This window comes from Eurosta solidaginis, chromosome 4, assembly GCF_040869045.1.
Source record: "Eurosta solidaginis isolate ZX-2024a chromosome 4, ASM4086904v1, whole genome shotgun sequence".
Classification (NCBI taxonomy): Eukaryota; Metazoa; Arthropoda; class Insecta; order Diptera; family Tephritidae; genus Eurosta; species Eurosta solidaginis.
In genome coordinates, this window is record NC_090322.1 from 22,386,247 (window position 1) to 22,409,559 (window position 23,313).

Below are 23,313 nucleotides of genomic sequence, written 5' to 3' on the forward strand. Positions count from 1 at the left end.
GGAAGCTATTATGGAGTGACCATATAGTGGAGCAATCCAAGAAGGCAGCAGCAGAGCTGTTCACCTGCAAGAGGGCAATTGGCACCTCCTGGGGATTCTCTCCTAAGGTGACCTACTGGATTTGCACAGCCATTGTGCGCCCGATTCTTCTTTATGGTGCCTTGGTCTGGTGGCCTGCACTAGCTAAAAGTACCTATCTTAAAATGCTTCAAAAGTTGCAAGGGAGTTTGGAGCTCTGCATTACCGGGGCTCGCGGCTCCACTCCAGATTCCGTTACATACATACCTGGATACATATATACATAGATAGATACAGGCCAAGCTAATAAAAGCGTGTTAAAAAGGGCTCCAGTATGCTCTTTCGTAGATGTGCCATGCATCTACTTCTATCATTAATAAAGGAATGCGTTTTTCGCATTAATTGCAGGGTTTCAAATCTATGGCCATTTGGGGTGGTCATAAGTTCAATTTACCTTATGTCCGTTAGCCTTGTCACCCCACCATCACATTATTGCATTGCCATCGAACCTTGATACGTGCGCAAAGTTTCAATCAAACTTATGGCCATTCAGAGTGGTAATAAAGCCAATTGATCTTATGGCCGTTGGCCTTATGTCACAACACCATCACATGAATGCATTGTCATCGAGCCTTGATACGTGTGCAAAGTTTCAATAAAACTTATGGCCATTAAAAGTGGTAATAAGGTCAACTGACCTTATGTCCGTTGACCTTATGTCACCGCATCATCATATTAATGCATTGTCATCGAGCCTTGATACGTGTGCAAAGTTTCAAACAAACTTATGGCCATTCAAAGTGGTAATAAGGCCAATTGACCTTATGACCGTTGGCCTTATGTCACAACACCATCACATTAATGCATTGTCATCGAGCCTTGATACGTGTGCAAAGTTTCAATCAAACGTAAGGCCATTCAAAGTGGTAATAAGGCCAACTGAACTTATGTCCGTTGACCTTATGTCACCGCATCATCATATTAATGCATTGTCATCGAGCCTTGATACGTGTGCAAAGTTTCAATCAAACTTATGGCCATTCATAGTGGTAATAAGGCCAATTGACCTTGTGGCCGTTGACCTTATGTCACCACACCATAACATTAATGCATTGTCATCGGTCCTTGATACATATGCAAAGTTTCAAATTAATCAGACTTCTAGAAACCGGTGAAAATTAAGCCCAAAGATTCCGTTACATAGATACAGGCCAAGCTAATAAAAGCGTGTTAATAAAACCCTGTTGAAAAGGGCTCCAGTATGCTCTTTCGTATATCTGCCATGTATCCACTTCTATCATTAATAAAGGAATGCGTTTTTCGCATTATGTGCAAGGTTTCAAATCTATGGCCATTTGGGGTGGTCATAAGTTCAATTTACCTTATGTCCGTTAGCCTTGTCACCCCACCATCACATTAATGTATTGTCATCGAGCCTTGATACATGTGCAAAGTTTCAATCAAACTAATGGCCATTCATAGTTGTAATAAGGCCAATTGACCTTATGGCCGTTGACCTTATGTCACCAGACCATAACATTAGCGCATTGTCACTGAGCCTTGATACGTGTGCAAAGTTTCAATCAAACTTATGGCCATTAAAAGTGGTAATAAGGCCAATTGACCTTATGGCCGTTGACCTTATGTCACCACACCATCACATTAATGCATTGTCATCGAGCCTTGATACATGTGCAAAGTTTCAATCAAACTTATGGTCATTCAAAATGGTAATAGGGCCAATTGACCTTATGTCACCGCACCTTCATATTAATGCATTGTCATCAAGCCTTGATACGTGTGCAAGGTTCAATCAAACGTATTTATTTATTTTATTGTCATCGGTCCTTGATACGTATGCAAAGTTTCAAATTAATCAGACATCTAGAAACCGGTGAAAATTAAGCTCAAAGATTCCGTTACAGAGATACAGGCCAAGCTAATAAAAGCGTGTTAAAAATAGATGTCGCTGCTTAGCCTTTCGCCGTATGAGTTAAATGAAAAACAGCGGCGACATCTGCCTATCACATTTCACGCGTGCGAAAATATACCGACATCTGCTTCTCAAGTCTCTCAATGATCCAGAGGATTCCCGTGAGAATTGAGCATGAGCTGTAAAACCCACTGGATGACGGCACATATGTTGTTGATATTGTTGTTATAGCCAAAGAGGCTTGATACGAAACACTCTCATTTTTTTCGCTCTCACGCGGGATTTATCTCAAATTTGTGCTGGCAACAATCACAGATAAATCCATCGCGCCAGCTGAAGCGGGTGCCAGAACAAAAAATGTGCCAGCTACCACGGAAAACGGGCCAACAATTTCGGTAAACTTTAGTTTGACCTACAATTGTAGAAATGTGTTCAAAAATTATGGGGAAAAAATAAAAATACTTGTTTTAGCCAAGGTGCACACGAGGCTACGCGTCATAGAAGCTGCATGCGAAATTTGTACGCTTTGATGCCGAACACATGTATTTGAATGGAGAGCTGCATACGAGGCGTCAGCTACATGAAAGCGACAAAGCATGAAATTTTCGTGTAGCTAAGCGTACAGCAATGTTGGTCGCTGAGCGCACGTACGCTTGAAAAAAAGGAAGAACAAGATGTTTGTTTACATTTTTTTGTATGCAAATTTGTGTAATTAGTTAAAAAATGTTACTTCAGTTAATAAAAGTGCGTGAAAGGTATATTACCAAAGCGAAAAAGAGTATTAAACACCACAACAGCTTGGCTAGACATTGTTGAAGCGTTTAAAAGGCTAAAAAGTGTTGGAAACTAGAAATCACCTTTTTCTCTAGTCCGCGGTGGTTTAAAATTGCCTTTCATAATTTACAAAGACACAGGGATGCAAACAACTTTTAATACCAATTTTCCTTTGGTTTCGGGGACGGATATAGCTGCAGAAATTTAATTTTTTATTTGTTTCAATAATTGTTTGCTATTTGTAGCGACGCTCGAAAGTAGCTTCGTGTGCAAATCTTGAGGCGTAGAGAAATTGTAGCTATATGAAATATCTTGTACGCGTCTATGACGCGTAGCCTCGTGTGCACTTTGCCTTAGTGTAAATATTATTAGTTCGAAGCCGGAGGGTAAATATTATTTCCCATTCAAAAGTTATCACTTAAAAGAGGTTTTGTAAATATAAAGTCCCGATGCAACCAGTCCATTTTGATCGCAGAACCTGGAACGTCAGACATGTAAGATACGTCCTATCCACTAAATAATGTTAACTATTATATCCTAGGTCCGATTTACTCAAACTTCAAAAGAATATTTGGTTTGACCTGTGATTTAAATGCGTTTAAATATTTGAGTAATTAATTTAATCCAAATGTAAATTTTACTTAGATGTGTAGATATCGAGAAAAGGGTTAGAATTCTAATCGAATTCTAACGTCAAATTCTAATGAGTTTGTAATAAGAATTTTCAAGTGATACGCAATTAAATTCAATTATTTAAAATCAGCGAAATTGTCATTGTTTCATTATATCAAATACATTTATTTGGTTATAATCTTATGTATTAAGAATGAACATATTTCAAAGGCTTTTTCTATTATAATAAATTAAAAACCTACTTAAAGATTGAGCTCAGTGTTGGTTTGAGGTACGGATGAGGAAGCGTTTTCTTAATGCCATTCAAGTAGCCCTTCAATAATCTGCTCACTTTCCTTTTTTACCTTTTTTAATTCATTTTCACTTACTAGTATTTATTATGATAAATAAAAAAACTTATTTCTCAACTTTTAATCAGCCCAATTCTAAACGAAAATTCCGTGCGGGTTTTTCCCTTCTCCCATTCCTCGTATTCTAAATAAAAATTCCTTGTGAGTTTTTTCACTTCTCCCTTTCCTCCTATTCTGAACAATGTTCGAAAAAGCGGAAACCGGTTACGGGAGAAAAGTAGGTATTATGAATGTGAGGGAGAGGGAGATTTCTCTGCCATTTCATAGAAGTTTTTTCACTAGTTAAATTAAATGGAATGCATCAAAATAGTTAAAGGAAATTGGTTATTTTAAGAAAGAACACTTATTTGTACAAATTTGTGCTAAAATATGTATTTACATTCTACCACAATATACTCACTGCTAATACAACAACAACAACAACCACAATATTCTTTATTTTAAGTCGAAAAAAAAATCATAAGCAACGGAAGAGCTCTTCGCATATTTGATGCAGCCATCCAGAAATTGCGCAAGGATTTTTTAAGAAGGCTTAAATAGATTTTGGCATATGGCGAAAGGCGAATTCAACTCGACTTGGCCGCCAGAAAATTGCTTTGCTGAACGAAAGCAGGCAACTCCGGCGAATTTGTGTTATCCCGCCGTCTTCTTCTACTTATGCTCCCCTGTTGATGTTGCGTGGCACCAATTCATTACTCATTTCAGTGAATACCACACGCAATGCAATACTATCATTGTTTATATTTTATTTCTTAATTTCAAACAAATTCGCAACAATAATTAAAATTTTCTATTTTTTAAACAAAATAAGAAATGCGCAACGAAATTTCCATTGACAAAACAGCTGACTTCGAAAATTCGAAATTCCTATTCCCCAATTATTCTTCTCCCTAGGAGAAAAGAATTGGAGGAATTTTTCCGCGGAATAAAAAAATCCGCGAGAACAAAATTCCGCGAGGATATTTAGAATTGGTGTGAATATTTCCACTATTTTCATTTTGTTTGTATGACACTAAAGCCCCCATTACTGATACTTAGCATAGACTTGACTTGACTTGGCGTAAACTTGGCAACTTAGCCACGATTATACTCCACTTGGCGCATAAAATCTGGCATCATAATCAGCGTTGAAATTTATTTTTAAATAAATGTCAATTTGTATGACAAAATGTCAAAATGAAATGGAAACAAACAAATGGCATCTCAAAATGTAAACGTCACTTCGAACTTACATAGAAAATCAAAATTCAACAGACTTCTAAGTCAAGTTAAGTGTTGCTAAGTTTTGAGTATTCAGTAACATGCAATGTTCATTTAACAGAACTGTAAGTGACAGTTCGCAAGCCAAGTCAAGTCTATGTTAAGTATCAGTAATGGAACCTTAATGCGGCAATTAAGCCGTGGTTACTCACGAACGTACGTAGAAAAAACCTGTCAGCTGACACGACCTATCTTATGAGTGTGCAATGTAAACGAAAACTCACCGACGTGCAACGCCCGTACGTACGTAGCCCGGAACGTAGAAATCAAAACAAGTTTGATTTTTTCCGTAAGAACGTGTCAGCTGATCGCTCTCTCACTAGACAGAGTTGCCTAGTAAACTTTTGTGCGCTAATTTTTGACCGTTTGCAATTTTATGCAAAAACGCCTAATTAAAGTTTGAAAAATTGTGAAAATAATTCGAAATAATTATGTAAAAGTGCTGATTATAAATATTTAATCTATTTATACTTATTTAATAGTATTCCGGCCTTTTACAATATCAAAAATTAAATTGGAAAAAGTTGATGTTTCCATAAGCATACATGCAAAATGGTCAATGGCAACAGTGCTTATCTGTAAACAATACACACACAAATATCTTATGTACATGTACACAGACGCACACATTGATTCCTACGGGCTTGAGTTCGGTCAAACGTGCTTCGTACGACAAACGTCCTTACGTACGGCACACGTCGGTGGGTAACTGCCGCATTACGTATACCTCATCATATCTCAGCTGTCAAAAATGGAATGTCGCAACGCTCCTCAAAAACATGGCCTTTATGCATCCATTTACATCAATGCGAAGACTAAGAAGCTGACTTTTTCACCAATCGAAAGTTGCTACCAAAACCCGTTTCGTGTGCAGCCCTTCGCTGAAAGGTGTTGTCACTGATAAATTTTCCACGGGTGAAAAATAGTTATTTTTTTCTTCGGATTTGTAATACTGACAAAAATTCGAGTTTTTTGATATTCCATTTGACAATCTTGGGTAAATTTTCGGTGAAAATCATAAATTAAACCTTTACCATCTAAAATACCCCAAAGTTTTTCTGAAATGCCCAAATTTGATTTTGAGCATGATGGCATCTATGGCCAACGTTATAAAAATGCACATTTTCACGCGCTCTCAGAGAGCGAGAAGTTTCATATCAGGTCATCAGTGTGTAAAACCACCCTATAAGCATAGATGAATGGATTTGCAATTCTTTGTTTCGAGAGAGCGCAAAATGCACATTTTTTATAACATTTATCAATGATGCCACTCTAAACAAAAATGAATAGATCTGAAAATGGGGATTTTTGACATACATTTCGGCGATTATAGTTTCAATCATTTAATAAAATAATAGTCGTAAAATATTTATTTGCTTAAAGTTATTTTACAATAATACGACTAGTTGGAGTTAAATATAAACAAATCGAAGTAAAATTTACATTTCGATTGAATTAATTAGTCAAATATTGTAACGCATTTAACTCGCAGTGAAAACCATATATTCTTTTGAAATTTCAGTAAATCGGACCTATGATATAATAGTTAACATTATTTAATGGATAGGGCTTATTGTGCATGTCTGGCGTTCCAGGTTCTGTGATCAAAATGGACTGGTTGCATCGGGAGTTCATATTTACAAAACCTATTTTTAGTGATAACTTTTGAATGGGAAATAATATTTACCCTCCGCCTTCGAACTAATAATATTTACACTAAAACAAGTATTTTTATCCTTTTTTCCATAATTTTTGAACGCTATTCTACAGTTGTAGGTCAAACTAAAGTTTACCAAAATTTTTGGCACGTTTTTCGTTTTGGCTGGCACATTTTGTGTTCTGGCACCCGCTTCAGCTGGCGCGAGGGATTTATCTGTGATTGTTGCCAGCAACAACTAGAAGATAAATCCCTCGTGAGAGCGAAAATATGAGAGCGTAAGCAAAAGATTCGTATCAATCTAATCTATGCTATAATGCCGCAGTTACCCACCGACGTGTGCCGTACGTAAGGACGTTTGTCGTACGAAGCACGTTTGATCGAACTCTCAAGCCCGTAGGAATCAATGTGTGCGTCTGTGTACATGTACATAACATATTTGTGTGTGTATTGTTTACAGATAAGCACTGTTGCCATTGACCATTTTGCATGTATGCTTATGGAAACATCAACTTTTTCCAATTTAATTTTTGATATTGTAAAAGGCCGGAATACATAGTAAATAAGTATAAATAGATTAAATAATTATAATCAGCACTTTTACATAATTATTTCGAATTATTTTCACAATTTTTCAAACTTTCATTAGGCGTTTTTGCATAAAATTGCAAACGGTCAAAAATAAGCACTGTTGCCATTGACCATTTTGCATGTATGCTTATGGAAACATCAACTTTTTCCAATTTAATTTTTGATATTGTAAAAGGCCGGAATACATAGTAAATAAGAGTAAATAAGTATAAATATATTAAATAATTATAATCAGCACTTTTACATAATTATTTCGAATTATTTTCACAATTTTTCAAACTTTCATTAGGCGTTTTTGCATAAAATTGCAAACGGTCAAAAATTAGCGCATAAAAGTTTACTAGGCAACTCTGTGTAGTGAGAGAGCGATCAGCTGACACGTTCTTACGGAAAAAATCAAAATTGTTTTGATTTCTACGTTCCGGGCTACGTACGTACGGGCGTTGCACGTCGGTGAGTTTTCGTTTACATTGCACACTCATAAGATAGGTCGTGTCAGCAGACACGTTTTTTCTACGTACGTTCGTCGGTAACTGCCGCTTAAGACGGAGGTAACTAGTTCACCCACACATTCAAAGCTTTTTTCGCTCTCCACTAACACATCGACGTTTCTTGCTGTCATCGAAATGACAGCATCATCTTAATACGACAATTTATTAATTATTCCGGGAAACATTTTAAAACGATGAAAAACTATAATAGTGGTAATTAAACTAAAAAAGTGCTTGTGCTACGGGCTTTTAGGTGTGACGTGTGTTAGCTGTTTAGGCACTTCTAAATTAACTAGAGGCAGCCAAGTCCTCTTGCCACCAATTGGAATTGGAAGATTCGACTTCCAAAACCAAAAAAGGTAACGTTTTCAAGACAGTCCACAACCTAAACAAAGGTGGTATCAAAAGACGCGTGTCGAGATCCGTTTTTAGGATCTGAAAGTTGTATAGAATCGACGGGATGGCCTAGAAGGTTTCAGGTGGTCATACTAAATCGCTCCCTGGAGTGTCCTTATCGCTACAACCAAAGCAACATTATTTACTCTCTGCTTTTGATTCATACGTATGTGTATTTTTAAATAATAAAAAAAATTGTATATTATTCTAATATATATCATCTCTGCCGGGGAGCGATTCAGCTCAGGATATGCCAAAACAACAAGAAAACTACAATTAAATGCAGATTCACGTGTCATTTGCCAAGGATTTACCGGTAAACAAGGCACTTTCCACAACCAACAAGTTTTGGAATAGGGTACAAAATTGGTTGGATGTATTTTCCCAAAAAAGGGTGGAACTACGCATCTTGGTTTGCCAGTATTTGCTTCGGTAATTTATATTGATTTGTATTGATTAAAAATTGCAATAGTAGATAATGTAATGTGAATTAAAATTGAATAGGTAGCCGAAGCAAAAGCAACTGATCGGCATGCAACTGTTGTTTATGTGCCGCCACCGGGAGCTGCTGCTGCTATCATAGCAGTATTACAAGCACGACATTTCTTTGATTGGTTGCATAATCGAAATTGTGCCCTAACATGATATGGTTCGCGTTAAGCACGCTATGTTAAAGCAAAATAAATCTCGTCTAGTCAGGCCCGATTGTCCAGGATCATCGCACCAGAAAGGGTAAGTAAATTGCCTACCATATTAAATATATAAACAACATGTATGCATTTGTTAGTGATAATTTGTCATGCTTTTGTTGATAATCAACTGAAGAAGGCAAATACCAAAGAGCTCGAAGTTCATGTAAATACCAATTGATATCTTTAAATAGCGTTTGGAGAACAAAACACATATGTATGTATGCATACAACTGCATAGAAAGGGAAGCATTAATTAATTATGATCAGTAGATTTATAGGATTTTTATTATTTTCCCTGCGTCGCCGTTGCCATTACATTGCGTTAAGGGAGGACATCAACACCTTACCCACAATCAGTTAAAATTTTTAGTAAATTTTGCTCTTTTCATTACTGATTCAAAACGTGGGAAGTTATATATGTAGCATTCCATGGAGAATGGTAAATTTTAGCAGACTTTCGCATTGCGGTCATTATTAATATTCAATCCCTAGAAGGTTCAATGTAGTCATATCAATAGGTCCGGAGATGGTCGGGTTAGTACCTCAATGGTGCTTGTTACCGGAACTTAGATAGATAATTTATTGAGGATTGCACAGTGACTTGCACATCTCCTTCACAGCACCTCATCGTAGCCGACTTCTTTGATGAAACCTAGCAGAGTTCTTGGCTTGAGAGATTAAATGTGGGAATGCACTGGCCATGGTGAGCCCATAAACTTAGCCTACGTTTTGAGATTGCTTCGTATTCTTGGAGGATATGGCCCGCCGTCTGCTGATCGATCACAAAATCGGCATGTGTTATTCGATAGTATGCCCACTTTCTGCATACGGCTGCTCAGTCTATAATGCCCTGTAAGAAAGCTCTTGGGATTCTTCGTTTATCTTTCGATAGGTCTATTATTGCCCTGTAGCGACTTGTGCTTTAACTTCCTAATAGTAACTTAGATTGTCTCAAACCTGGCGTATGGCTCCAGTGTTCTCTCCCCCCCTAGGGATCGATGGGTCATGCAGTTCCTGCCTCTCTTTCCGGGTTGTCTGCCTGCTCTCGTTGTAGCAGTGCTTCGCCCCATCCAATAGGTGCGACAGATCACAAATTGTCATCAATGTCCTCTAACGGAAGTCCAAGGAAACAGAAAGTTTCAACAGGGATGGACCATAATGAGAGGAGTGTTAGAGGCGTTGATTCCACAATACAGCTAAACAGATGGTTGGTGTCATGTGGGGACACATTATAAGCAGGACATATGTTTTATATGTCGGGGTTGATTCTGGATAGGTAAGAGTTTAACCTGTTACAGTATCCAGATCGAAGTTGGGCTAGAGTGACTCCCGTTTCCTTAGGGAGAGTGCGTTCCTACTCTGCTAGTTTTTTTCTTTGAGTACAGGATTCACCGGGCAATTCCTGGCATAGAGGTCCGACGCCTGTTTGTGGAGTTCACTCAGGACCTGCTTCTGTTTTTCAGCTTCATACGGCTGTGTTCTCAGGTGCCGTATTTTCTCATAATGTAATGCGGGCGTAAACAACAAGAAGCCACAAAAGATTTGTAAAAGTTACGAGGACGTCGGGTTTTGGGATCAAGCCCAGAGCAACCTGTCCGATGCAACCATCCCTTGCACGTGACACACTGACAAGAGTATGACCGTCCTAAAAAGATTCTTTTTCGGCAAACGCAGCAACACCATTTCTCATGACCGGGGTTAGAAGGACACGGATTGGGTTCGATACCTTCCCGGAGGAGGAGAGTATGGCGCAGACCCGCTGCATGGATCTGCTGGGAGGATGATAATTTGTGGGAGGGACGCAACAAACTAAACACTAGAGTCCGCCTGCTCATTACCCTGTACTCTCCTGTGGCCTGGGACCCAGTGCAACAGTACTACGTTGTGCACCCAAGGACCAGTGCTGACTTTATTTCGAACGCCACAATTGCCTTTAGTGGGGCCTGACTGTCTGACTGAGTATGGCAATTGTTTCATTGGAGTATCAGCTCTGAAGGTTCACGCACCAACATATGGCGAATACTTCCGCTTGAAAGCTGCTCGTATGTGCTTTTAGAGGTACTGATATTTTGGCTCTGGGTCCGAAGACTGGCTTCAATCCCCTCTGGCGTCTTCGAACCAGGGCCGTAGAGAGAAAATCCGGGCCCGGGACTAAAAAAATTTACGGGCCCCCTATAAAAAATCCACTAATACATTTGATTAACGTGAATTAATGACGTTTCATTCATAAATCATTATTGATGGATTACATCAAAAAAATTTTTGCCACATCAACTAAATGATTTTTGGCTAAGAGCTGAATATAAAACTAACAGAATATTTACTATTTGTTTTATTTTATTGTAACGTAGAAATAAAATTCTCTTTTAACAGCCACATATTATTCAAATAATCTTTTCTAGTTATTTGGTAACATTTTCATACATTTCTGATAAATTTAATGATGATTATAAATTTTAATTATTCAATATAGAATGTTCGGATATCGAAGAGTGGCTTTACTTGATATTTTCGTTGCAAAATTTTTTATAATAATATCAAAATTTAACTGTCTTGCCAAAACGGATGCAACACAAAGCGTGGCAAGTCCTAAAACTCGCTCTTTAGATGAACACGATCTATGAAAGTCTTTCATTCTTGAAAGGACGCTGAAGTAACGTTCTGCACTAGATACAGTGACAGGTAAAGTGCAAAATGTACGTAAACCAATACAAAAGTTGGGGGAAAATTGTATACATATTTTGAAAATAGACGGCATTTAGCAATTCCAATGGTGACAGACCTTTATCAAAATTTGCTTCGTAAATGTGTTTCAAGTGAACTATTTCACATTCTAAGCTTTGAGAAATATCCGACTTGTATTTTTCGACAAATTTTGCTGCGCTCGCCCGAACCGTAGTTTCATCTTAAATTGCCACAAAAAGGAAAACTTTTCGTTCAAATTTCTCATAGCTGCAAATCGTTCAGTAATGCCTGTGATTACCGAATCAACGATCACCAAGAATGTATTGTTTTTGAAATCAGACTCTGAATCATCCGTAATCATTTCATTTAAATTATCTTCAGAACGCCTTTTGAGTTTTCTCTTTCGAATGTCCGGAAACTTTGGCGAGATGTTCAATTGAATAGCAACTGTTTTGCATTCGTTTAAAATTGTCTCACATTGGTTCCTGATCAACTTCAAATCAGCTAATAAGGCATCTAGATGTCGGACCTTAACATCTGTGGTGGCGTCTCTCGCATGGAGGACCACGCTTCTTTTATTAATGGTAAGGTTTTGAGGACAGCAAGATACATTCGAACTTGTTGATGTACTTGAGAATGCCGGTAACATCGCCGTATGCTTGCGCAGTCAAATTTGGCTTTTGGCTGAAAGACTATGAAGAGAGCTAGGTACATTTTTTTTGAGGATGTCACATCGTTGTGGAGTGCTGCCGAAGAAAATAATTGCAGCCGTACAACATTCTGCAGCATCAACACCACATAAATTGATAGCGTTTTCTTTTCTGAAATAAATTGTTGCCTAAGTAAATGGTAATACTCTACCCCATCGGGTTAGGGGGTCAGAATATACCCGCGGTAGGTATGCCTGTCGTATGCGTAAGAGGGGACTAAAATATCAGATTCCAGGGGCTGTGTAGCGCAACCCTGCAGGTTGCCAGCGCAATATATAGCTTCCCCAAACCTAATTGTCAACCCCACCTATCCGCGGCGAATCCTGTTTCACTAACAGACGAGGCTCTGGCGACCCCAAGCTCCTCATGGAACTTGGGATGGGGAGGGAGGGGATGGCCTGAAGGTTTAATGTGGTCACATAAATCGTTCCCGAGATGGTCGGGCTAGCACCTTAATGGTGCTGTGGTACCGGAGCGTTCCGGATCTGTATCCGGCAAAGGACCATCACAATAATAAAACTCTCAAAGCCTTCGGGGAGCAATCTTATCGCTACAACAACAACAACAACAATAGAGTTACTCCTACCCCAGAAAATGGTCAACATTTATAGTGCATACAAAGAACATTTCAACTCACCAAATTCACTAATATTAACAGAGTATATGTGGAACTTAAGAGCGAATTGAGAATTTCACAAAGTTGCACTGCCACACCGTTATTTTATACAAGGTAAAAGTGTAACGCTTTTGCGTTGCGAGCAGGCAAGAATTTTCACAAAAGAACGAAATACCCCGTAAAGGCGTTGCCTGTTTTTTAGAATAGAACCACAATGCTTGCGTAACACTTTATCCAGAAAAGAAAACGCTATCATAGCTGCGGGTTGCACAAGGCGAGTAATCAGCATTCGAGTTTTTGTCGAGAATGTGACGTAGTGCTCCGTTGTAAGCTCCTTTCATATTGGCGCCGTTATCGTACCCTTGTGCACGACAATCTTCAATCATGTATGGCAAAATTAGATCAGCGATTTTCTGAGCAGTTTTTTGGTTACAATTCACGAAAGCCAAAATCTGTTCTGGAATTGTAAATTTGTTGCTTTCGAATTGAAATAGAGTGAGCGCAAAATGAACGTAGTCAACATGACTAGCATCAAGCATAGCATCAACGATAATAGCAAAATACTTAGCTTTCTTGCCTTGATCTAATATAGTTTCCCTCACATGCTTTGCACAAATTTCTATAAACTCGTTCTGAATGTCTGGGGAAAGATAGTGAACTTGTAAACGTTTGTGCTGCAATTGTGAAATCCTAACTTTCTCCAAATGATCTCTAAGTATCGGATCATAATGGCTTATGAGATCTTAGATGCCCAAAAAATGGCCATCCTTTCGCTTTTTGAAAAAAAATAGTGTCCAAAATTTTATATAACATTTCTTTCCATTTCTTTTTTTTTATTTCTTTCCACTTTTGAGTTTCAGTGATTAGCTGTTCATTGATAAGTGTATCAATTGTAGCCTCCTTTCGAGTTAGGTTTTGTAAAGATCGCCATTGAATATAACATTTAATGTGATCTTCAGTATTTTCGTGTGGTGGCAGTTTAGCGTATAGCTTCTTCGATACCTGGAACTTCGAATATTCGCCAGGACAACAAATTTTAGGTCGATTTAAAGTATTGGTGCTTAACAGGCGACATAAAAAAATAAATGTAAGGCGCGATAACCTCCGAAGAGATCTAAGGCCCAGCTTCTCTTCCAATTTGCGTCGTGCTCCTCTTGATTTTTCCCTACAAATTGGCCGGACGGGACCTACATGTTTTATGCCGACTCCGAACGGCATCTGCAAGGCAGATGAGTTTTCACTGAGAGCTTTTCATGGCAGAAATACAATCGGAGCGCTTGCCAGACACTGCCGAGGGGCGACCCCGCTTAGAAAAATTTTCTTCTAATTGAAAAATCTTATTTCTAAAATTTTGATGTTGCTTTGCCCGGGAGTTGAACCCAGGGCATACGGTGTGATAGGCGGAGCACGCTACCATCACACCACGGTGGCCGACATGGTAGGCAATAAAAAGCATTGCTACTGGCACTCCACACCAACCAGTGACGCTCCACTTTCTCTCCACTTGGCAAGATTATGTTTAACAACGAGGTAGGAAATGCCTCGTCATGACAATCACGTGGAAAAATAACAGGGCACTTTTGATGACCTCGACGAATTATTTCGTTGACTTCTTCAGATCGCAAAAACTCATTATTCACGGTACCGATATCGAAGTCGTTTAAATAATCTAGGCTTTGATACAGAGTTGGTGGTATTGTTGGAAGGCTTTTTGAAGATGAACCTTCATCAGTGTTACCACGAAAACTTTACGATTTAGGATTCATGTAAACATATATTTTTGTTTGATGTTTTTATTGTCTCCTCACTGTTCGAGGGACCAGGTAAAAAATCATTATCAACATTCGTTGCTTTTGAAATTCGGCTTAAAATTTCGATGTCAACTAACTAAGCTCCTTCAAATGTAGATCCATAAGGAACATGAGGTCGCCAGAGCCTCGGCTGTTAAAGAAACAGGATTCGCCACGGGTAGGTGACGTTGACAATTGGGTTGGAGAGGCTATATATTGCGCTAGCAACCCATTGAAAGGATTGCGCTCCAAAACCCCTTGAATCAATTTGGTATTTAAGTCGCCTCTTACGACAGGCATATCTACCACGGGTATACTCTAAGCCCACTAACCCGCTGTAGCCAGGAGAAGCGTGAGTGCACTTTGGGTGTCGCAAGGCAAGTTCCGTCGTGCCTGGTGTTGTTGGGTGAGCGGCCAGGCAAGGCAGCAGGGTACACATGCACCATTCAGGAGGATACCCTCGCTTCCAGAAAATCTGGAAAAATTAGATGTACTGCTCAGATCCAGCAACCGAGTATGTTCTGTACTGGCATATGATAAACTTGCAGACAACCAAACGTTTACTTTCCTGTCCAAAAGGGAATTGGTGCTCGGCACTGCTGCTAAAGAAGAATAGACGTAGTCATATCAATTCGTTACCGGGTTACTCGGGGAAAGCAGTTTTAGCAGTGCTTTGCCCGTTTCAATTTGCACATCCATTCAAAGAACTTCGCATAATGGATTAAACAGTCATCTGCATTTATTCGTTTTTGTTTTTGTAGCACGCCTAATTTACTATCTATTACCCCAACATCTATCAATTATCCCTTGTTATAATCTTCGGGTACCCCCGCTACCGGAAGATGCCTTGGCATGGGGAGGTTCACTTGAATTTACTTTACAGGTCCTGATTCTGGTTATCTGAAATCCCATTGAGTATCTTGTATTTATTAAGCACTTCCGGTTATATTAAAAACTTATCTATCCTTACTGATATTCGTTTAATTCGATTTGACGATGTGGGCATAGCAATATTCCAGCTGTGGCTGTAAGAAGAACGTACATTTGCTAAAACTACAAGAAAACTGCGACAACTGTCCCTCGGCCTTTTTAGTATCACATATAAGGCCCTACCACGCATATTATGGGAAAAGGTCAAGTTCAAAAGCTCAACATCACCTGCAAATCGACTTTGATAGCACGAAATGGGGCTGCATATATTCCGGTATTATATCTACAACACTCATATCTATGCAAACTGATACTAACAACACCAGCCGCGCAGGAAAAATTGAGCACCATCAGTGTGAGCTTCGAAACTCAAAATGGTTCAGAAAGGGCACGACTACGAATGAGTTTATGTCTTTACATATGTAGTTTGTACATATAAATATGCACATATGTAAGGTTTACTAGAAAATTAAGGAAATTATTTGTAAAAACCTTTGTATACATAATTTATTCATAATTAAATATTATTTAAACAAAAGGGACGCGTTTCATTCATATAAAAAGCGAATTGACAGAAGGTAACCGGTACGGGTAACCGATAGGCCAGTCAACCGTGTTGTTGTTGTTGCATATGTTTTTGTTAGCGATAACGAAAACATACCTAATGAAGTAACTTAAAAATGTAAATAACATCGAGCGAGAAGGAATGTCGAAAACACAATAGGTAAGAGCGAGAAAGCGAGTCACACCTACACTATTTTGAGAGAGCGCATGCGTTACCTTTTTCACGACAGCAATGTAAAAGTCATTAAGTTATTGGTAACGATTAAGTAATCGATTAGGAAACGGGTACCTGTCTTGTAGGGCAGAAACAATATAATATACATTGCATAGACGAAAAATCGTGTGAGGCAAGCTTCACAAAATTCTAGTAGGTCACATTCACCACTTACCACAGCAGAATTTGTTAAACTACCACTGTCTGTATTTGTTATTTAATAATTATTTGTACACTTTTTATTCAGCTAATGTGTTCAGAATTTTAACTTTTACTCACTAAAACTCCAATCAGTGTATTTCTGTGCTTAAATTATGTTAAAAATTGTGTTAAAGTTTTTGGTGTGGTGAAAGTGACCTACTAGAATTTTGTTACGCTCCGCTGCTTTCCACCGAAGTTCGCGCATGCAATATGTTTATATTCAAAAATTTTTGGTAAAACTACAATATTTCTCTAACGTTAGAAACTGTGTTTGCTGGGTACATACTACTAAAATATGTTTTCGTTTTGATCTAATCGATGGTAGTGGTCCGAAGTGGTCTATGTGGATAGTGTCAAATGGTAGTGGAGTTTTAGGGATGGTATGTAAGGTTCTTTCCCTAGCTTGCGGAGGTGTAGCATACATGATGAATTTTAGGCAATTTCTGATTAATTTTTCTGTTTTCATTCGCATGTTCGGCATAGTTTATTGAGGGTTTTCTCAACTGATAGATGACCCAACTTCTCATGTATCAGTTGTATAACGCTATTCTCCATTTCGTAAGGTACGTACAGTGCTCTCGCCATCTGAATTTTTCTTATATATAAGTCCGTCCACTAAATCGTAGTCCTTCAAAATACGGTTTTTAAATAAATTAAACTAAATTGAATTAAACATTATACCAAATGAGAGTATGAACATACCAGTTATTTTGGGACGTGACTTTCTGTATACTTTCAATATTAAATTAAAAACTAGCGTAAGGAAATATACCAAGGAAAAATTAATAGAAAGAAGAGATAGTTATGAACCTAGTAAGTCTATGATAGCTCAACCCGCAATTAGTTCCGATGTATACCCTGCCGTTATACCGATGCATCCTGTCGATGAACTCCACCAAAGTAAACAAAATTCCTATAAACCTCAGGAGCCAACTGACTCCACTGCATTTGAAGTGCCCGATATTTTCAGCATCGACATTTCTCACGATGCTAAAGACGTTAAAATAGACACCAAACTGCCCAGATGTCAGCGGGACGAGTTAATACGAATCATTGACGATATTTACCTTAACAATAACTTAATACCTGACCACTGAACTATGAAATGAATATACATTTGACTAAAGATACATTTGACTAGTGATGTTCCCTCTCTGTGCGCCCCCGCAGGCTCTCTTACGCCGAGCGAAGCCAGGTGCAATCTATCGTAGACGAATTGCGCCACGATGGGATAATAAGACCAAGTGACTCGCCGTACGCTTCGGCTTTTGTACTAGTCAAAAAGAAGAACGGCAAAATACGATTGTGTGTGGACTATCGTGCATTAAATAAAGTAACCGTGAGGGATAACTACCCATTACCCCTGATAGACGACTGCATCGACTACTTGGAGAACAAGAAGTTCTTCTCGATACTCGATCTGAAGAGCGGATTCCACCAGGTGCAGATGGCCCCTGAGTCAATCAAGCTCACCGCATTCGTGACTTTAAATGGCCAATACGAGCATCTAAAAATGCCTTTTGGCCTGAAAAACTCGCCCGCAGTATTCCAACGTTTCATAAATAGCATTTTTCGAGATATGATTGACGATAAAAAGATCATCATCTACATGAACGACATTCTTCTTGCAACTGAAAAATTCGAAGAGCACAAATATTTATTGAAATTGTACTAGAACGACTCGCTCTACGAGGATGAGCAATAAAAGAAACGAGGAAGACTTACTTCCGGTTGAACATTTAACAGAGTAACACGTCTTTCATTTAAGAAAGGAATAATATCCCTCATAATCCAGGTTGAATACTCATAAATTTGGAAATTTTATAGTAGTTAGGTTTTACTCCTTTTTTGGCAGGAGATATTCATTTTAAAAATGTAATATACAAACCAATGTTCAACATGATTTTTATTTTTACGATTTATTCCTCAACGAAAATAAATGAAACACGTGCAAATGTAGTCATTAATCATGTTTTTTACTTCTTAATTTATGTTAAAAAATAACTCTGCGTTAAAAATAGCAGAACTAAAATCTCAATGTCGTACGTTTATATAATAAAAATGATTTTATGCGTGCAAGCATTTTATACCTATGCATTATATCTTAACTTTCTCGCTATATAAGGTAACGATTCCAGAGGCCATTTTCACCATCTTCGGTTAACAAGCAATTTATTTCAAATAGATCGTTCACTGATTTGTCAAATAAAGTGTCACTTTGAAATAAAGCACGTTAAAAGTTTCGCCCACAGATAGATCGAAAATTTATTAAGAATTGCACTGCGGCCATTGGTCTGTTGTGCCCTCAACAGATTGCTTCGCATTCCATGAGGATATGTTCCGCCGTCTCCGCTGATCGATCACGAAATAGACATGAATACAAAATTATGTTTTTTATTTAGTTGAACGGCGATAGAAAATGTTTTTTTTTTTCTAAAATGCAATAAACTTCAAGAACGTAAGTTTTTAATTATTTTGTTGTTTTGACGTTGGCGTTGCGTTGCTTATGGATTGGAGCAATTAAAACGCGACGCAAAAAAGTCACCTTAAGCGTATTTGCTTTAGGTGTTATTTATCAATATTAATTAAATATGTTGGATCTCCTAAAAAGTTGAACTTAGGCAAGATACACACGAGGCGTAGCTTCGTAGCTTACAAAATATGTCATGCAGCTAAGATCTCTCTACACAAGATTGTTTATGATGTGCCCAATACGCGTCTATGAAGTTACGCCTCGTGTCGATCTTCTCTTAGATTATATTTCAAAGAAAAATTTTTTAGTTTTAAACTTTCGCCACACTCAGTAAACCGTAAATGAAACTAAGCACTTTTCCTTAACAGTTTAAACTTCATACCAGAGCCTAGATTCAGTAATGTGAGTTTTGAACTCATACTAAAAATGAAGCGTTTTAAAAGTTTCAACTGTATAATAACTGAATACCGATCGAAATATCTAACCACTAAAACAAGTCTTTTCTGATAAGTCCGTTGTTTTATCAAAAATTAATAACAATGTGTTTGCCCGAACATTCAACACTTCCCTTTTTAATGCCTCGCATAAATTATCTCAAGTAAAATGTCATTGTTCTGCTACATTTTATTGATAGAGCAATTTTCGTGGTAAGAATTCTATTGAAATTGAAAATTATATGTGGATAATAGATTTGCGGAAAATTTTATTAGCAGTATTTTTAATTTTTGTTTCAGTTTAAGTGAAAAAGATAATAAACGTACCAAAAAAATAAGAAAATAAATGTAAGGCGCGATAACCTCCGAAGAGATCTAAGGCCGAGCTTCTCTTCCAATTTCCGTCGTGCTCCTCTTGATTTTCCCTACAAATTGGCCGGACGGGACCTACATGTTTTATGCCGACTCCGAACGGCATCTGCAAGGCAGATGAGTTTTCACTGAGAGCTTTTCATGGCAGAAATACACCCGGAGCGCTTGCCAAACACTGCCGAGGGGCGACCCCGCTTAGAAAAATTTTTTGAAAAACCTTATTTCTAAAATTTTGATGTTGATTTGCCCGGGGTGCGAACCCAGGGCATACGGTGTGATAGGCGGAGCACGCTACCATCACACCACGGTGGCCGCCAGACCATGCCGAAAAAACCAAAATTGAGAAAAAGGGACCAGCGGGGAGGACCATATCAGGTTGGAAGGGACCATTTTTGTTCCAAATGGGATGAAGTGGCAACCGTGTTCGCAAATGCAAGCTCCCACATAAAATGCATATACATATAAGCATGGATCAGGAGGTGGGAGGGCGGTATGGCCTTGAAGGTTTCATCATACTAAATCGTTCCCGAGATGGTCGGGCGGAAACGTTAATGGTGCTTGTAAGGACCGTCAACATGTTGGTGACAACATCACACCACGGTGGCCGCCAGACCATGCCGAAAAAACCAAAATTAAGAAAAAGGGACCAGCGGACCATATCAGGTTGGAAGGGACCATTTTTGTTCCAAATGGGATGAAGTGGCAACCGTGTTCTCAAATGCAAGCTCCCACATAAAATGCATATACATATAAGCATGGCTCAGGGGGTGGGAGGGCGGTATGGCCTTGAAGGTTTCATCATACTAAATCGTTCCCGAGATGGTCGGGCTGAAACGTTAATAGTGCTTGTAAGGACCGTCAACATGTTGTTGACAACAACAACAACAACAACTATCAACATAGATAACACTCCCAAAAGCCTTCGGGTAGTGCCCTCATCGCTACAACAAAAACTTCTTAAGCCTCTTCAATCAGATGTCTCTTGGGATGTCAAGGTTTCTGGGTATTCAACAGAAACTGTTCAGCACTTAATTTCTCTCCCTTATTGGGAGTACTCTCGCCTCATTGTTTAGGTGGTGTTTTTACTACGGATCTGGATTTTAGGTACAATTGCGGTTGGATGCTCGCCAAAATGTAGTTACTCCTTTTAGTGTAACTCTTTCATATGGGTACATTCAGTACAATAGTATTCATGACAATAGCATTGCTACAATCAAGCAAGTTTCTGTGTATAAAGGAACTTCGGACTTATGCCCGGTTTTTCAGTAGTTGGTTAAGGCCGCCTTTAGGGTATGCTTTTTTGTGTGGCAATTTTTTTTTATTATCTATGTAGATAATTTGTAGAAACGACAATAGCTGAATTTGGTATATCACCCTGCGTCGTCGAATGTCAAAATTTCTTAACTGCTGCTATTTCCATGCAAAAGACATAAATCAAAATATTTCTGCAGCGTTTGGTTAAGAGCTCCCTTGGGCACTTTATAATTCAATTACAAATTCTAAAAAAAATCTTATCACAATATCTGAATTTGGTATATCACCCTGCGTCGTCGAATGTCAAAATTACTTAACTGCTGCTATTTCCATGCAAAAGAAATAAATCAAAATATTTCTGCAGCGTTTGGTTAAGAGCTCCCTTGGGCACTTTATAATTCAATTACAAATTCTAAAAAAAATCGTATCACATTTTATTTTATATGTGACCCGGTCTATGAAAAAGTGGCTTATGACTCAAAAAAGAAATTGCGAGAAACAGCTGTTAACAGCTGTTTTTTGAGTCATAAGCTACCTTTTCATAGACCGCGCCACATATGTAGTAGTTTTGGTAAGTCTACTTGAGGGGTCGACGGCTAATACGCAACCAAAAATATCAAGAGGTTTCGACGACGCGCCTTGACCTCGACAACAATAATCCGAAGGCGGAAAGGAAAAATTTTATCTCTGTCCGGATTGGTTGTTGTAATGTTGACATACCCACAAACAAAATTTTGAACATAAGTGTTTTGCGCGGATATAGTTTTCGTCTCCACGCCGGTGCTGAACCCACCCACGCAGAAAGGTGTTCAGCGCAAAAATACTAAGGATACCAATAAGGTGTGAAGGGTTAAAGTTACAGTGCCACATATATGAGGTAGAGTCTAGAACAGCAGTGAACTGCCAACACACCTCCAAAAATGTCAGAGAGGTGTCCAAAAATGGGTTGTTGTTGTAGCAATGCTCGCCCCACCCAATAGCCGCGACCGATCACAAAAATGGGTTTTAGACCTCAGTATTAATAACCCGAGGACGGCAGCAATAATGAGATAATTAATAATTTGCATTTTGTATGGAAGATTGAGTTCAATAACGGCTTTAATTAACTTGACTGATTAGTTCATTAACCATGTGTGTAAAATTGCTTTAAGTCAAAAAAGAAATAACGAACTGTAACCAGTATGTTGTCCGGACAAAAACGATGAGTCAGCATTGGGGCCATAGATCGCCAAAAAATACATTATTGCACTTCGCACACACAGTGAGAGCATAATTGTGTTGTGGAATGCGAACGGCGGCCGCCGTGGAGTGATGGTAGAATAAGGTTTTTCAATTAGAAGAAAATTTTTCTAAGTGGGGTCGCCCCTCGGGAGTGTTTGGTAAGCGCTCCGAGTGTATTTCTGCCATGAAAAGCTCTCAGTGAAAACTCATTTGCCTTGCAGATGCCGTTCGGAGTCGGCATAAAACATGTAGGCCCCGTCCGGCCAATTTGTGAGGAAAATCAAGAGGAGCACGACGCAAATTGGAAGAGAAGCTCGGCCTTAGATCTCTTCGGTGGTTATCGCGCCTTACATTTATTTTTAATTTATTTTTAATGCGAACCCCTGCTTTAGGTATAAATTTTAAATGGTGTACATACGTCGAATTTCGGAAGTGTTTTTGAAAGTTTAGTTGAATACGTCATATATGCAGTCTGACGTTCACGATAGAGTAGAAACCATTTCACGCTATGCTTTTTGTTCTGTAAATATTATGTAATATTTTTATTCTGAAGTTTCTATTCCCAATTTTTGCCTTAAATTACCTTATTCCACCCTTAAGGCTTTCAGATTTCGCTCTCGAGCCTCTGGATCTTCGTTTTCATGCGTACTTGAGTGTAACTGTCGCTCCAACGATGTAGGAAAAGATAAGGTGCAAAAATCACATCTATATATATTATCACCCAGATGCGTACGTAAATGTCTATGCAGTATACTTGTTTGCCGAAAGGTGCTTTCGCAGTATTTGCATTTGAATGGTTTCTCACCGCTATGAATGCGCATATGAGAGCGTAAAGTTGTGATAAGTAAAAAGCTATTATTTAAAGATGTAAAGTTGGAATAATGTTAGATAAATACCTTAAGAAGTTTTTATGATAGCTTACCGCTTTTCACAAATGTCACATTTATGCGGCTTTTCACCACTATGAATTCGTTGATGTTTTTTTAAATCCGATTTAATTGTAAAACTTCTTCCACAAATATTGTAATAATAAAGTTGGAATAATGTTAGATAA

At 38.4% G+C, this 23,313-nt stretch overlaps 1 protein-coding gene and 1 long non-coding RNA gene across 3 annotated transcripts in view; one reads left to right on the top strand and one right to left on the bottom strand.

Moving 5' to 3' along the window:
* The window catches only part of LOC137248429 (zinc finger protein 91-like), a 104,247-nt gene that overhangs the window by 60,876 nt on the left and 20,058 nt on the right, over window positions 1-23,313 (bottom strand). The window contains exons 8-10 of the mRNA XM_067779367.1: window positions 23,182-23,268; window positions 22,850-23,111; window positions 22,718-22,779 (exon numbers count right to left, since the gene is read on the bottom strand). Of these exons, the coding sequence (XP_067635468.1) occupies window positions 22,718-22,779; window positions 22,850-23,111; window positions 23,182-23,268 (411 nt within the window). The remainder of the gene's footprint in view (window positions 1-22,717; window positions 22,780-22,849; window positions 23,112-23,181; window positions 23,269-23,313) is intronic.
* On the top strand, window positions 7,847-16,064 carry LOC137249266 (uncharacterized). 2 transcript variants are annotated; one of them, XR_010952311.1, is made up of 4 exons: window positions 7,847-8,269; window positions 8,346-8,535; window positions 8,608-8,835; window positions 15,605-16,064. It is a non-coding gene; the product is annotated as an uncharacterized lncRNA (long non-coding RNA). The 2 variants fall into 2 exon arrangements; XR_010952310.1 differs by having other exon boundaries at window positions 7,847-8,535.